The sequence below is a fragment of the Salvelinus alpinus genome, chromosome 17 (assembly GCF_045679555.1).
Source record: "Salvelinus alpinus chromosome 17, SLU_Salpinus.1, whole genome shotgun sequence".
Lineage (NCBI taxonomy): Eukaryota > Metazoa > Chordata > Actinopteri > Salmoniformes > Salmonidae > Salvelinus > Salvelinus alpinus.
This window is the reverse complement of record NC_092102.1, coordinates 48,993,303-49,009,104: the sequence shown is the minus strand read 5'-3', so window position 1 is coordinate 49,009,104 and position 15,802 is coordinate 48,993,303. Positions and strand designations below refer to the sequence as shown.

Below are 15,802 nucleotides of genomic sequence, written 5' to 3'. Positions count from 1 at the left end.
ACAAAAAAAAGCTTATTTCTCTCACATTTTGTGCACAAATTTGTTTACATCCGTGTTAGTAAGCATTTATCTATCCTTTGCCAAGATAATCCATCTACCTGACAGGTGTGGCATATCAAGAAGCTGATTAAACTGCATGATCATTACACAGGTGAACCTTGTGCTGGGGACAAAAGTGCGAGGAGTATTTCCCTTGTGGGGAAAAACTAATTCCGATAAGGTGGGCCTGGCTGCCATATGGGTGGGCCTATGCCATATGGGTGGGCCTATGCCCTCCCATGGCTGCATCCTTGCCCAGTCATGTGAAATCCATAGATCAGGGCCTAATGAATTCATTTACATTGACTGATTCCCTTATATAAACTAACTAAAATCTTTGAAATTGTTACATGTTGCATTTTTATATTTTTTAGTTGAGTATAAATATTTACCCATATTTCCTCTCATGTATGAATGGTGTTTAGAGAGGGCCAAAGGCAGCTCTGATAGTATTGCAGAAGAGTGGTTGGGATGAATGGATCAATGTTTATCAATAAACCTTCAGGGCAAATATAACACACGCATGCCCAAAATGTTACGTATAGTAATTTCCCTTGGTCAAACTCATTCCTACTGTTAATGTTGAAGTACACCGAGTGATGACTTAAAGTGATGCAAAAAAATAGTTTAAAAAGTTTGATTTGAGTTTGCCTGCGATATTGTTTTTTTTTTAAAACAAATCAGTCATGTTGTTATTATTTTACTGCTAAATCTGAATCACACGGCAACTTTGTACACTATTTAATGTACAGAGCCGAGGTCTAGAATATAACCACGGTGGAACAGTGACTTACCGTTTCCTTGTTGGGTAGCAGCTCTTTCCGAATCTTGAAGAAGTTCTTGCCGTACTGTCTGAGCCCTTTAATGAACCTCTTCTGGAACACAAGAAGAAGAAAAGACGAACAAATCAGCAACCAGAACAGAAACGGCTACAACGACCAGTATAGTACAGCTAAAAACGCAACCAAGCCACATGACGTTACAGCCACTGCCACGACAAAAAAAAAACTTGTTTTCTGTCTGTGGTTTGGTTAGAGAGAGAGTTGATGTTAAAATCTGTAAACTCTGCTGCCTCTGTTTAAACTCGCGAGCGAGAGAAAAGCTAAAGTACACAGCCATGTCAGGGGCACAGAGGAAATTACTAACTCAGGGAGACACAGACATTGAAATGATACTACTTTGCTCTTTCATGTGGATTGAAAAGAGAAGCTATGGATATCTATTGTTCCATAAATGACACAGGAAATGTCAGATTCAGGGAGAATAATATCGGGATCTTACAAAGCAGACATTCAAAGCCAAAACTCCCAACTTCAATAACTTGTATAATTGCAAGATATTTCCTTTGACTGTGCTTACCATCAATTATTTTACTAAAGTACACAGACCATATTTCTCTGCAAAATACAGCACTTATATAATCGTGTACTTGCATGTCGGACCAAATAGGAAACCTGAGAAAAGAGTTTTTAAAAAAATGACAAATCCACAGTGACAGGACGGAGGAAAACGCGCGAATGACAACTTTCTCCACTTCACAACAACCGTTTGATATTTTTACCTAAAAAAAAATCTAAACAGCAAAAATCAACTCTCAGCACCTCACAACAACAAAACCAGCAAAAAAGGAATAAAACATTAAAAAATAAAAAAATAAATTAAAACACAAACCTAAAATGTATTTCAGTATTTCTTCTCATTGAAGAGACAGTCTGTGAGCCGTAAAAAAAGCTACGGGGGAGAGGCTGAAAACATTCACGGCCAGTGAGGCAGACAACTAACAGATTTCCTTTCAGCTTCCAGAGGCAGGCAAACCCCGTAACCCGCTACCAGTACGTTCTTTCTTCAGTTAAGCATTTCAGCCAACCCCCTCTCTCGCTCCAATCAAGTACGTCCAGAGAAAAACGTGTTTTAGTCCCGGTGAGACCCCTCCATAAATCTCTACGCCAAGCCACAGGTATATAGGAAAAATCCCGTGTCTCCAAAACAGGTACAAACAACAGCGGGGTTTTTTTTTTTTTACAAGCAAGAAATAGCTTGTCTCTCTGTGCTCTTCCACTACAAAGGGGTGACTTTATATGTGATCTTTCTGCTAGAGAGCCTCTGGTCGGCAGCGGCCTGGAAAACCCGGAGCGGAGCCGGAGCCCAGTGGAGTGGAGACCTAGAGAGCCTCTGGTCGGCAGCGGCCTGGAAAACCCGGAGCGGAGCCGGAGCCCAGTGGAGTGGAGACCTAGAGAGCCTCTGGTCGGCAGCGGCCTGGAAAACCCGGAGCGGAGCCGGAGCCCAGTGGAGTGGAGACCTAGAAAGCATCTGGTCAGTAGCAGCCTGGAAAACCCGGAGCGGCGCCGGAGCGCAGTGGAAATGATGTATATAAACTCTGGATTGTTGACGCTATGCATTTGCCATTGAGAGGCTATGAAGCCACCGGGTCGGTCATATTGGTACTCCCCAGTAAGAACAGCCCTTCATAGGAATGAAGGGAATTCCACAGTATTTCAAGGACAAAATTACATATATTTAAGTATTTTGTTGTATTGGGGTCAGTAACATTACTATTCTAGCTCACATAATATAATTTAAAAGTATGCATTAAGGAGTCTAATAGATTAAATCCGTTAAACTAAAATATATATATATATTTTTTACAATGGAGGAGGAGTACCAAGATGGCTGCCCAGTGACTTCAATACAATGCCCCGTCAGTCATCCAGGGTTTATATATACATTGAACAAAATATAAAACGAGCTTAAATATGAGCTTAAATAAAAGATCCCAGAAATGTTCCATATGTACAAAAACCTATTTCTCTAAAATGTTGTTCACATATTTGTTTACATCCCTGTTAGTGAGCATTTCTCCTTTGCCAAGATAATCCATCCACCTGACAGGTGTGGCATATCAAGAAGCTGATTCAACTCCATGATCATTACACAGGTGCACCTTGTGCTGGGGGACAATAATAGGCCCCTCTAAAAATGTGCAGTTTTGTCCCACAACACAATGCCACAGATGTCTCAAGTTTTGAGGGAGCGTGCAATTGGCATGCTTACTGCAGGAATGTGTACGAGTGCTGTTGCCAGATAATTGAATGTTAATTTCTCCACCAGAATTTGGCAGTATGCCCAACCGGTCTCACAACAACAGACCACATATGCAACCACGCCAGCCCAGAACCTCCACATCCTGCTTCTTCACCAGGCGAAAATGTCTGAAACCAGCCACTACTTCTGGGTTACAGTTCAAATGCTGAGTTTGTATGTTTAAACGATTTGAACAGCTATTGCTGGCATGTTTAATCAATCTCAATTTTAAAAGAAAATTCTGGGATCTGGGGGGTGCAATCTTACAATCAGGAAACAGAGAACAAAATTTTCATATGATGTTTTAACAATTGTCGTCTGTAATAAAGCCCTTTCTGATTGGCCGGGCCTGGCCCCGAATAGGATGGGCCTATGCCCTAGCCATTGATTAGGAACTAATACATTTTTCAATTGACTGATTTCCTTATATGAACTTTAAGTCAGTAACATCGTTGAAATGGTTGGGTTTATATTTTTGTTCAGTGTACATGACTGAGTGGAGCCCTAGAGAGCCTCTGGTCGGTGGCAGTCAACTGAAAAACGTTAATCGGAGCCGGAGCCCAGTGGAATGGAGCCCTGCTCTGACGCATGCTGCTGCAATCTGACACGGCCCGGGTTCCTCCCCTGGCACGGCCCGGGTTTCTACTCAGCCACGGCCCGGGTTTCTACTCAGCCACGGCCCGGGTTTCTACTCAGCCACGGCCCGGGTTTCTCCCCTGGCACGGCCCGGGTTTCTACTCAGCCACGGCCCGGGTTTCTCCCCTGGCACGGCCCGGGTTTCTACTCAGCCACGGCCCGGGTTCCTCCCCTGGCACGGCCCGGGTTTCTACTCAGCTCCCTCTAGCCTGTTGTGATGTGAGGACAGCTAAAGCTGGTTTTATGGGTTCTCTAGCCTCCACATTACATGCATGTAGCTACACTGACCACATCATAACTTCCCAGCCACTGCCTACCGTTAAAGCTTACAGCCCTTCTTTAAATATATTCCGGTATTTGGGGTCAACACATACAGGACAGGCTAGGAGCAAGAGGGAGGAAGGCAGGGACAATGTGTGGAGAAATGTGTTGGCCACAGTAACAAGGAGACAAGTGAGAGGTAAAACCAGACATGGACTATGTAATAACCGGACCGCTCTGGTGAACACTGTAATAACCTGACCGCTGCGGTGAACACTGTGTAATAACCTGACAGCTCTGGTGAACACTGTAATAACCTGACCGCCGCGGTGAACACTGTGTAATAACCTGACCGCTGTGGTGAACACTGTGTAATAACCTGACCGCTGTGGTGAACACTGTGTAATAACCTGACCGCTGCGGTGAACACTGTGTAATGACCTGACCGCTGTGGTGAACACTGTGTAATAACCTGACCGCTGTGGTGAACACTGTGTAATAACCTGACCGCTGTGGTGAACACTGTGTACTAACCTGACCGCTGCGGTGAACACTGTGTAATAACCTGACCGCTGTGGTGAACACTGTGTACTAACCTGACTGCTGCGGTGAACACTGTGTAATAACCTGACCGCTGTGGTGAACACTGTGTAATAACCTGACCGCTGCGGTGAACACTGTGTAATAACCTGACCGCTGCGGTGAACACTGTGTAATAACCTGACTGCTGCGGTGAACACTGTGTACTAACCTGACTGCTGCGGTGAACACTGTGTACTAACCTGACTGCTGCGGTGAACACTGTGTAATAACCTGACCGCTGTGGTGAACACTGTGTAATAACCTGACCGCTGTGGTGAACACTGTGTAATAACCTGACCGCTGCGGTGAACACTGTGTAATAACCTGACCGCTGTGGTGAACACTGTGTAATAACCTGACCGCTGTGGTGAACACTGTGTAATAACCGGACCGCTCTGGTGAACACTGTGTAATAACCTGACCGCTGCGGTGAACACTGTGTAATAACCTGACCGCTGCGGTGAACACTGTGTAATAACCTGACCGCCGCGGTGAACACTGTGTAATAACCGGACCGCTCTGGTGAACACTGTGTAATAACCTGACCGCTCTGGTGAACACTGTAATAACCTGACCGCCGCGGTGAACACTGTAATAACCTGACCGCTCTGGTGAACACTGTGTAATAACCTGACCGCTGCGGTGAACACTGTGTAATAACCTGACCGCCGCGGTGAACACTGTGTAATAACCGGACCGCTGCGGTGAACACTGTGTAATAACCTGACCGCTCTGGTGAACACTGTGTAATAACCTGACCGCTCTGGTGAACACTGTGTAATAACCTGACCGCTCTGGTGACCACTGTGTAATAACCTGACCGCTCTGGTGAACACTGTGTAATAACCGGACCGCTCTGGTGAACACTGTGTAATAACCTGACCGCTGCGGTGAACACTGTGTAATAACCTCACCGCTGCGGTGAACACTGTGTAATAACCTGACCGCTCTGGTGAACACTGTGTAATAACCTGACCGCTGCGGTGAACACTGTGTAATAACCTGACCGCTGCGGTGAACACTGTGTAATAACCTGACCGCTGCGGTGAACACTGTGTAATAACCTCACCGCTGCAGTGAACACTGTGTAATAACCTGACCGCTGCGGTGAACACTGTAATAACCTGACCGCTGCGGTGAACACTGTGTAATAACCTGACCGCTGAACACTGTGTAATAGCCTGAACTGAACGCTCCACTTTTAACAAAGCAAATTGTTTATAACAGGCCTTTCATTTATTATATTTCACTGCTAAAATGGACTACATTTGACCGCCAAGATATGTTTAAAAAAAAATTGTGGACCTCAAGCGCTTTTGAAGGTGTTTCACAGAATGGAAAAAGGTTGGAACCACTGCCTTTGAGGACATGCCATCCGAGTAAAACATAATCATTACAAAATATAGCCAATTAATTACAAGCTCTTTTTCTGTTAGTAGCTAACCTACCACAGACAATAGTCCTTATCGGAGAGTAGAGGAGGACAGCTTTAAATGTTCTGTGGAAGACTAACATCTATCAGAGATGGGGCTGACTGTCCAGCTAGATGATTAGCATTATGAGTGTGGAAGTGAGGCAGTTGATTAGCCAGCAGATGGAGCCAGCTACAACGAGAGAGAGAGACAGAGAGACAGAGAGAGAGACAGAGAGAGAGACAGAGAGAGAGACAGAGAGAGAGAGGCAGAGAGACAGAGAGAGAGAGAGACAGAGAGAGAGACAGAGAGAGAGAGAGACGCAGAGAGACAGAGAGAGAGAGAGACAGAGAGACAGAGAGAGAGAGATACACAGAGAGAGAGAGAGAGACAGAGAGAGGAACAATCCTGTTCTGTGTGTGTGTGGGTGATCCCCTCTCATTTCCTACACTGGGATCTCCCCATAATCTCAGGTACACTCTGGATATACTAAAATACAACCTGATAGATGAAAGAGATGACCATGTTAAATCAATATGGTATGATAAATGATGGATCCATTTCACTATTTCAGCTAAATTTGCTCCAAAAATGTGATTTTGTAAATGAGACATGTAAGCCCTGATGGGCAAAAAGACAAACAAAAAAAACTGTTTAACAAAATACTTCTATACATTGTGTCTTTTAGGGCTGACTCCATTTAGTCGACTGGTCAATAGGCTGTTGGTCAGCCTTTGACAGTACCAGTCAAAAGTTTGGACACACCTACTCATTCGAAGGGTTTTCCTTTATTTATTTTTTTACTATTTTCTACATTGTAGAATAATAGTGAAGACATCGAAACTATGAAATAACACATATGGAATCATGTAGTAACCAAAAAAGTGTTAAATGAAAAAAAATAAAAAAATAAATGTAAATAATTAAATAAAGAAAAACCCTTTGAATAGGTGTGCCCAAACCCACCCCAGTGAACTAATCATTGTGGAGGTCGAGACTAATCCATTGCGGAGGCCTTGGGGACCACACAGTCCAAGAAGAAGGGGGGTGTGGGTAAGACACATAATGCCTCTCACCAGAATGGTCTCTCTCCTGCCAATTTGCGCACATTCATTGTTTCATAACTTCAATTGTGTGAATTATCTGCGTTTGATTGTTAGTGTCTATCAATTCTCCATTATATATCACCAGTAGTACATTTAATCAAATCTATTTATAAAGCCCTTCGTACATCAGCTGATATCTCAAAGTGCTGTACAGAAACCCAGCCTAAAACCCCTAAACAGCAAGCAATGCAGGTGTAGAAGCACGGTGGCTAGGAAAAACTCCCTAGAAAGGCCAAAACCTAGGAAGAAACCTAGAGAGGAACCAGGCTATGAGGGGTAATACATTTACCGTTAATTCCTATAACTTGCTGTTTGAGGTGAAGAAAACATTACTTTGAGAAGCTCCACGGCCTATAGGCTACCTGATTACACATAGAAGTAGGTCTATAGGCTACCTGATTACACATAGAAGTAGGTCTATAGACTACCTGATTACACATAGAAGTAGGTCTATAGACTACCTGATTACACATAGAAGTAGGTCTATAGACTACCTGGCCTGATTACACATAGAAGTAGGTCTATAGGCTACCTGGCCCTGATTACACATAGAAGTAGATCTATAGACTACCTGGCCCTGATTACACATAGAAGTAGGTCTATAGACTACCTGGCCTGATTACACATAGAAGTAGATCTATAGACTACCTGGCCTGATTACACATAGAAGTAGGTCTATAGACTACCTGGCCTGATTACACATAGAAGTAGATCTATAGACTACCTGGCCTGATTACACATAGAAGTAGGTCTATAGACTACCTGGCCTGATTACACATAGAAGTAGACCTATAGACTACCTGATTACACATAGAAGTAGGTCTATAGACTACCTGGCCTGATTACACATAGAAGTAGGTCTATAGACTACCTGGCCTGATTACACATAGAAGTAGGTCTATAGACTACCTGGCCTGATTACACATAGAAGTAGGTCTATAGACTACCTGGCCTGATTACACATAGAAGTAGGTCTATAGGCTACCTGGCCTGATTACACATAGAAGTAGGCCTATAGACTACCTGGCCTGCGTGAAAATCCCCCATTTGGGGATCTGATAGTATTTCTGATTGGCCGAACGCACCACCACTAATGACCTGTGAAGCTTCTCAAAGGAATGTTTTCTTCACCTCAAACAGCAAGCAAACAAAAGTCTGTTTTTACATCCATTGAGAATGACAATAGTTCCTCAATGTATTAGAAAAATCTTTCCAACTCTTTCGATAACCACTCAGCGTGAAAGGGGGAAAATGTTGTGCTCTGATCCAGTGGAAACGTCATAAAATAGACCAACCTGATTGCTTCTTATCTTTTGATCAAATAGCCTACAGCTGTGTCTGTCCTGAGCTCACGGGGACAGGAAACGCTGAAGGCCCAGAATATGTTATACAATGTTGTAAGTTTGCTCGTGAGAGCTTTGAGCCAGATCCAAGTTAAACAGTTGATACAATGTTTTAAGTTCGTTGCAGACAGGCCATGCGCAGCCAATGTGATTTATAGGATTTAAAAAATAAACAAAACATCGGGATATTAGAACCTGCAGGATGCAATGTTTTTGTTTGTTGGCTTTTAGCCTTTTTTTTTCTTTTTTTTTTTTACATAGATGTTAATGTCAATAGAAGTTGCTTTTTAGGTTTGTATTCTTTTTAATTTAGATAGAATTATAGATTGAGATACAAAAATGTCTTATAAATGAAATGAAACTTACAGGAAAAAATGTACAAAATGAAAACCATAACTGACACACGCAGATTGGTAGAAATGGCCAGATAAATGGTCATTTACACATGAGAAAGGTTGCAGACTCCTCATGTAGCCTATTACCGGCAGATTGGTAGAAAAGGCCAGATAAATGGTCATTTACACATGAGAAAGGTTGCAGACTCCTCATGTAGCCTATTACCGGCAGATTGGTAGAAAAGGCCAGATAAATGGTCATTTACACATGAGAAAGGTTGCAGACTCCTCATGTAGCCTATTACCTGCAGATTGGTAGAAAAGGCCAGATAAATGGTCATTTACACATGAGAAAGGTTGCAGACTCCTCATGTAGCCTATTACCGGCAGATTGGTAGAAAAGGCCAGATAAATGGTCATTTACACATGAGAAAGGTTGCAGACTCCTCATGTAGCCTATTACCGGCAGATTGGTAGAAAAGGCCAGATAAATGGTCATTTACACATGAGAAAGGTTGCAGACTCCTCATGTAGCCTATTACCGGCAACTTCAGGAGAGTAACGGCAGAATCTGAGAAAGCCTGCAGGAGCGGCTGGACGACGGTCGTCTCTTCATCTCTGGCTACCTCGAGTCATGTGTGTCTTAGTTCAGCAAACATTGAGCTTAAAGCATCAGACAAGCTCAATGAATATATAGTTGATATTATTAAAACACATTAGGTTGCGTCTATATATGGAGAAAATACACGTTTTAACATTTCGACCAAATCGACCAAGATTATAATTATTTTTTTGTTGGGGACAGCCTTAGTGTCTTCACCTAATCGCAACTGCAGTGAAAAACATTTTGGGAAGTTAAACTGCAGAAAGCCAGAAAGCCGGTCCAGGAAGAGAGACTGTTGGTTGACTGCTGTACAGTTCCAGTTAGTGTGTGATTTATTTAACATGACGTATGTAATGCTTGTGACGTAAAGCGGCGTCAGCGACGTAAAGCGGCGTCAGCGACGTAAAGGGGCGTCAGCGACGTAAAGCGGCGTCAGCGACGTAAAGCGGCGTCAGCGACGTAAAGCGGCGTCAGCGACGTGAAGCGGCGTCAGCGACGTAAAGCGGCGTCAGCGACGTAAAGCGGCATCAGCGACGTGAAGCGGCATGTAAAGCGGCGTGAGTGTCGTAAAGCGGCATCAGCGACGTAAAGCGGCGTCAGCGACGTAAAGCGGCGTCAGCGACGTAAAGCGGCGTCAGCGACGTAAAGCGGCGTCAGCGACGTAAAGCGGCGTCAGCGACGTAAAGCGGAGTCAGCGACGTAAAGCGGCATCAGCGACGTAAAGCGGCATCAGCGACGTAAAGCGGCATCAGCGACGTAAAGCGGCATCAGCGACGTAAAGCGGCATCAGCGACGTAAAGCGGCATCAGCGACGTAAAGCGACATCAGTGACGTGAAGCGGCATGTAAAGCGGCATGAGTGACGTAAAGCGGCGTCAGTGAAGCAAAGCGGCGTCAGTGAAGCAAAGCGGCGTCAGTGAAGCAAAGCGGCATCAGCGAAGCAAAGCGGCATCAGCGACGTAAAGCGGCATCAGCGACGTAAAGCAGTGTCAGTGACGTAAAGCAGCGTCAGTGACGTAAAGCAGCGTCAGTGACGTAAAGCAGCGTCAGTGACGTAAAGCAGCGTCAGTGACGTAAAGCGGCGTCAGTGACGTAAAGCGGTGTCAGTGACGTAAAGCGGTGTCAGTGACGTAAAGCAGCGTCAGTGACGTAAAGCAGCGTCAGTGACGTAAAGCGGCGTCAGTGACGTAAAGCGGTGTCAGTGACGTAAAGCGGCGTCAGTGAAGCAAAGCGGCATCAGTGACGTAAAGCGGCATGTAAAGCGGCATGTAAAGCGGCATCAGTGACGTAAAGCAGCGTCAGTGACGTAAAGCAGCGTCAGTGACGTAAAGCAGCGTCAGTGACGTAAAGCAGCGTCAGTGACGTAAAGCAGCGTCAGTGACGTAAAGCAGTGTCAGTGACGTAAAGCGGTGTCAGTGACGTAAAGCGGCGTCAGTGAAGCAAAGCGGCATCAGTGACGTAAAGCGGCATGTAAAGCGGCATGTAAAGCGGCATCAGTGACGTGAAGCGGCATGTAAAGCGGCATGAGTGAAGCAAAGCGGCGTCAGTGAAGCAAAGCGGCGTCAGTGAAGCAAAGCGGCGTCAGTGAAGCAAAGCGGCGTCAGTGAAGCAAAGCGGCATCAGCGACGTAAAGCGGCGTCAGTGACGTAAAGCAGCGTCAGTGACGTAAAGCGGCGTCAGTGACGTAAAGCGGCGTCAGTGACGTAAAGCGGCGTCAGTGACGTGAAGCGGCGTCAGTGAAGCAAAGCGGCATCAGTGACGTAAAGCGGCATGTAAAGCGGCATCAGTGACGTAAAGCGGCGTCAGTGACGTAAAGCGGCGTCAGTGACGTAAAGCGGCGTCAGTGACGTAAAGCAGTACTTCATTTCCTGGGGTGTATGGGCTCCGGCCCTGCTTGTGACGAACCTCAACGAGGCAACGGTAAACATGTCGTCCCCCACAAATGATGCAGCGCCCCCCTTGGGCCAATTGAGATATTGCATGTGGCTAATACATTTTAGTTAATTACCATAGCTCCCGCCTTGGGCCAATCAGTGTCATTTTGTAAACGCCCGGTCTCTATTGCAAGATGCATCATTTACAGAAGCTTCGTCAAAATCATCCCAATCTTGCGGTCTTGAGAAATCTCGTGTGACTAACGTACAGACGGACGGAGATAGATCCAGAGTCCCCTCCACGATGTCATGGTGGGGGGGGGGACAATTAACACCCATCACCCCACAGCAGCAGCCCCTCCCCCCAGTCCCAATCATATCACCCACTTATCTTATCCCCACTAATGTCTTGTTCACACAGCCTGGCTGCCTGGAGATATATTGCTCAGTTGGCTGATCTGTTCAGACGGCTGACTGTGTACTACACACACACACTCCTCCTCCTCCTCCTCCTCCCCACTTCACTCCTCTAATCCTCCCTCCCCACTCCTTCCTTTCCATCTCTCTGCCTGCCTCCCTCCTTTCCCCCCCTCTACATGTCGGCTCCGGTTAAAGGCTCCATTTCAGCTGCCGCCTGGGCTCTCCGCTCTCTTCCTCCATCTCTCTCTCTCTTCCTCCCTCCTTCCTTCATTCCATCTCTCCTGCCTCTCCAGCCCCGGCTAATAAATCATACACCAATCTGCTCCACCAATCGCTTTGCTCCGCTCTGCTTGGCCCTGTTCCCTCCCCCTCATCTCTTCTCTCTCTCTCTCTCTCCGCCCCTGCTCCCATTGCTCCAGACCGCTGTTGCTAGGCAACGCAGTGGGGGAGGAGGGGCCGAGCTGAGTGAGCCAAAGAGAGAGCAAGAGAAAAGAGAAGGAGAGAAGGAGAGGGGGAGGATAGGGGAGGCGGAGGCAGGGTGGGAAGCAGACTAGCTACCAAATCACCAGCCGGCTGTGTGTGCTGAAACAACAGGGTTCTCTCTCTGTCGGAGTGTTCCAGAGAGAGGCTGGCGCTTTCACCCAGTCCCCCCCCCCCCCTCCGCTGCGTTTAACAGTACTCTATTGTGTGGCATTAGAGGAGAGGAGCGATAGAAAGGGAGGAGGAGAGGGAGAGCAAACAGCTATAAAGGTCATTGTAATGTGTTCGTACTTCCTGCTTCAGAGCTGATTGTTATGAAGCTATGAAACGGGTGAAGATCATGCTGGTTATACACACACAGAGGAGACACACAAACATACACACACACACAAACACAGAGGACACACACACACACATAGAGGACACACACACACAAACACAGAGGACACACACACATAGAGGATACACACACACACAGCCTCTCCATGGTGACACAAGACACCACACATCCTCTCCATGGTGACACAAGACACCACACATCCTCTCCATGGTGACACAAGACACCCCACATCCTCTCCATGGTGACAAGACACCCCACATCCTCTCCATGGTGACAAGACACCCCACATCCTCTCCATGGTGACACAAGACACCCCACATCCTCTCCATGGTGACAAGACACCCCACATCCTCTCCATGGTGACACAAGACACCCCACATCCTCTCCATGGTGACACAAGACACCACACATCCTCTCCATGGTGACAAGACACCCCACATCCTCTCCATGGTGACAAGACACCCCACATCCTCTCCATGGTGACAAGACACCCCACATCCTCTCCATGGTGACAAGACACCACACATCCTCTCCATGGTGACAAGACACCACACATCCTCTCCATGGTGACAAGACACCCCACATCCTCTCCATGGTGACACAAGACACCCCACATCCTCTCCATGGTGACAAGACACCCCACATCCTCTCCATGGTGACAAGACACCCCACATCCTCTCCATGGTGACACAAGACACCCCACATCCTCTCCATGGTGACACAAGACACCCCAACAGCCTCTCCATGGTGACACAAGACACCCCAACATCCTCTCCGTAGATTGCCTACATGTTTAAACAAGAACCTCAGCTATGCTACAAACATTTGAAAATAAAAACATTTCTCAACATAAGTTTCACCGTAGAGAGAAACAGATATTCCAACAGAACGTTAGTGTTGTTCAGTATACCTACAGATGCTACTAGTTTAGCTAATACTGTATTTCTTACTCCTTCTATAGAAGCCAGTCAGGACATTCCTTCCTGACAACAGTTACTATACTGAACAAAAATATAACAGATCAACATAAATGCAAAATAAAACAATTTCAAAGATTTTACTGAGTAACAGTTCACAATGAAATCAGTAAATTTAAATATTCATTAAGCCCTATTTTTATGGATTTCACATGACTGGGAATACAGATATGCATCTGTTGATCACAGATAGCAAAACAAAAAAAGGTAGGGCCGTCGATCAGAAAACCAGTCAGTATCTGGTGTGACCACCATTTGCCTCATGCAGCGTGACACATCTCTTTCACATAGAGTTGATCAGATTGATCAGACTGTGGAATCTTGTCCCTCTCCTCATCAATGGCTGTGTGGAGTTACTGGATATTGGCGGGAACTGGAACACGCTGTTGTACATGTTGACCCAGAGCATCCCAAACATGCTCAATGGGTGACATGTCTGGTTAGTATGCAGGCCATGGAAGAACTGGGACATTTTCACCTTCCAGGAATTGTGTGCAGATCCTTGTGACATGGGGCCGTGCATTATCATGCTGAAACATGAGGTGATGGCGGTGGATGAATGGCACGACAATGGGCCTCAGGATCTCGTCACGGTGTATCTGTGTATTCAAATTGCCATCGATAAAATGCAATTGTGTTCGTTGTCTGTAGCCTCTACCTGCCCATAACATAACCCGACAGCCACCATGGGGGCACTCTGTTCACAACGTTGTCATCAGCAAACCACTCGGCCCACACAATGCCATACACGTTAGTAGTGCACTGGTCACGTTTGTTCACCCGCAATTGCTAACAAACCCATCCGCAACCGGCCGACTACATGTGATAAAGTGAAAACCTGGAGGCCCGTACCCAACCCGCTAATATAGAAACTGCACTGTAGGCTACAGTCAAAGACGGCAGAACGATTCTTTGACAGGGTGCAGGACTTTTTGCCTGATTTTTTAGATATGTTTCTGCTTGTAATTTCCAACATTTTGGTAGGCTATTTGTTAGTCAACATGTCTATAATTAGATCCATGCAGCTTCTCTTCTGTCATTATATGTTGCCCTAGAAGACTAAACAAACCATTGCTCAAGAGAATAATGTCATAAATGAATAGAATGAACGCTGTCATAAATGGATGTAATGAATGCTGTCATAAATGGATAGAATGAATGCTGTCATAAATGGATAGAATGAACGCTGTCATAAATGGATGGAATGAACGCTGTCATAAATGGATGGAATGAACGCTGTCATAAATGGATGGAATGAACGCTGTCATAAATGGATAGAATGAACGCTGTCATAAATGGATAGACTGAACGATGTCATAAATAGATAGACTGAATGATGTCATAAATGGATAGACTGAATGCTGTCATAAAAGGATAGAATGAATGCTGTCATAAATGGATAGAATGAATGCTGTCATAAATGGATAGAATGAATGCTGTCATAAATGGATGGAATAAATGCTGTCATAAATGGATAGATTGAATGATGTCATAAATGGATAGAATGAATGATGTCATAAATAGATAGAATGAATGATGTCATAAATGGATAGAATGAACGATGTCATAAATGGATAGAATGAACGATGTCATAAATGGATAGAATGAACGCTGTCATAAATGGATAGAATGAATGCTTCAATCTAGTTGACGTCGGTGAAGTTCTCTGTCATCTTTCGCGGAGCAAAGATGTTTAGGGACTGGGGAGAAAATACAATTAAGGAAAAAGGGGAAAAAAATGGAAAGATTTTCTGTGCAAAATTACATCAGTTTCTTAAAAAAAAACTAGAGTTTTATATTTAACCTTTATTTCACTAGGCAAGTCAGTTAAGAACAAATTCTTATTTACAATGACGGCCTACCCCGGCCAAACCCTAACCCGGACGACGCTGGGCCAATTGTGCAACGCCTTATGGGACTTTTCCTGTTCAAACCGCGAGCAACACCTGTCAACCTCAAGACATTTCTCTCAAAACACAGGGATGTCGATTCGCACGGGACTAATATTATCAGAGGACTTTGGAGTTCGCCAAAAAACAGTAGGTTATTCTGGTTAGTCAATGTCCAGATTTCAGTTTCCATTTAACCCATCACAAACAGTAGATTACAGATCCCTTGACATCCCATATAGGCCTATTTGAAGTCCGTCTTGTGACTGTTGAATTTGTATAGAGCCTCACAAACATAACATAGCTGCTATCATCATCTTTTACCATTTCACCAAACATGACTTTTCTGTCCGTCCCTTCTGTTTATTTTCTACTCTCCTTTTGCAGCTTCTGTCTAATTGAATGAAACTCCGGTAATGTCCTT

General features: G+C 45.1%; 1 protein-coding gene across 8 annotated transcripts in view; it reads right to left on the bottom strand.

The window, feature by feature from the left end:
• LOC139543128 (arginine-glutamic acid dipeptide repeats protein-like) overlaps nucleotides 1-15,802 on the bottom strand; it is a 350,494-nt gene that overhangs the window by 52,784 nt on the left and 281,908 nt on the right. For 6 of the 8 annotated variants that reach the window (XM_071349337.1, XM_071349339.1, XM_071349340.1 and 3 more), the window contains one exon: nucleotides 834-914. In XM_071349337.1, the coding sequence (XP_071205438.1) occupies nucleotides 834-914 (81 nt within the window). Of the gene's footprint in view, nucleotides 1-833; nucleotides 915-1,398; nucleotides 1,490-1,710; nucleotides 2,113-15,802 lie in introns of those variants that run through there. The other 2 variants (XM_071349343.1, XM_071349342.1) reach the window with 2 other exon arrangements.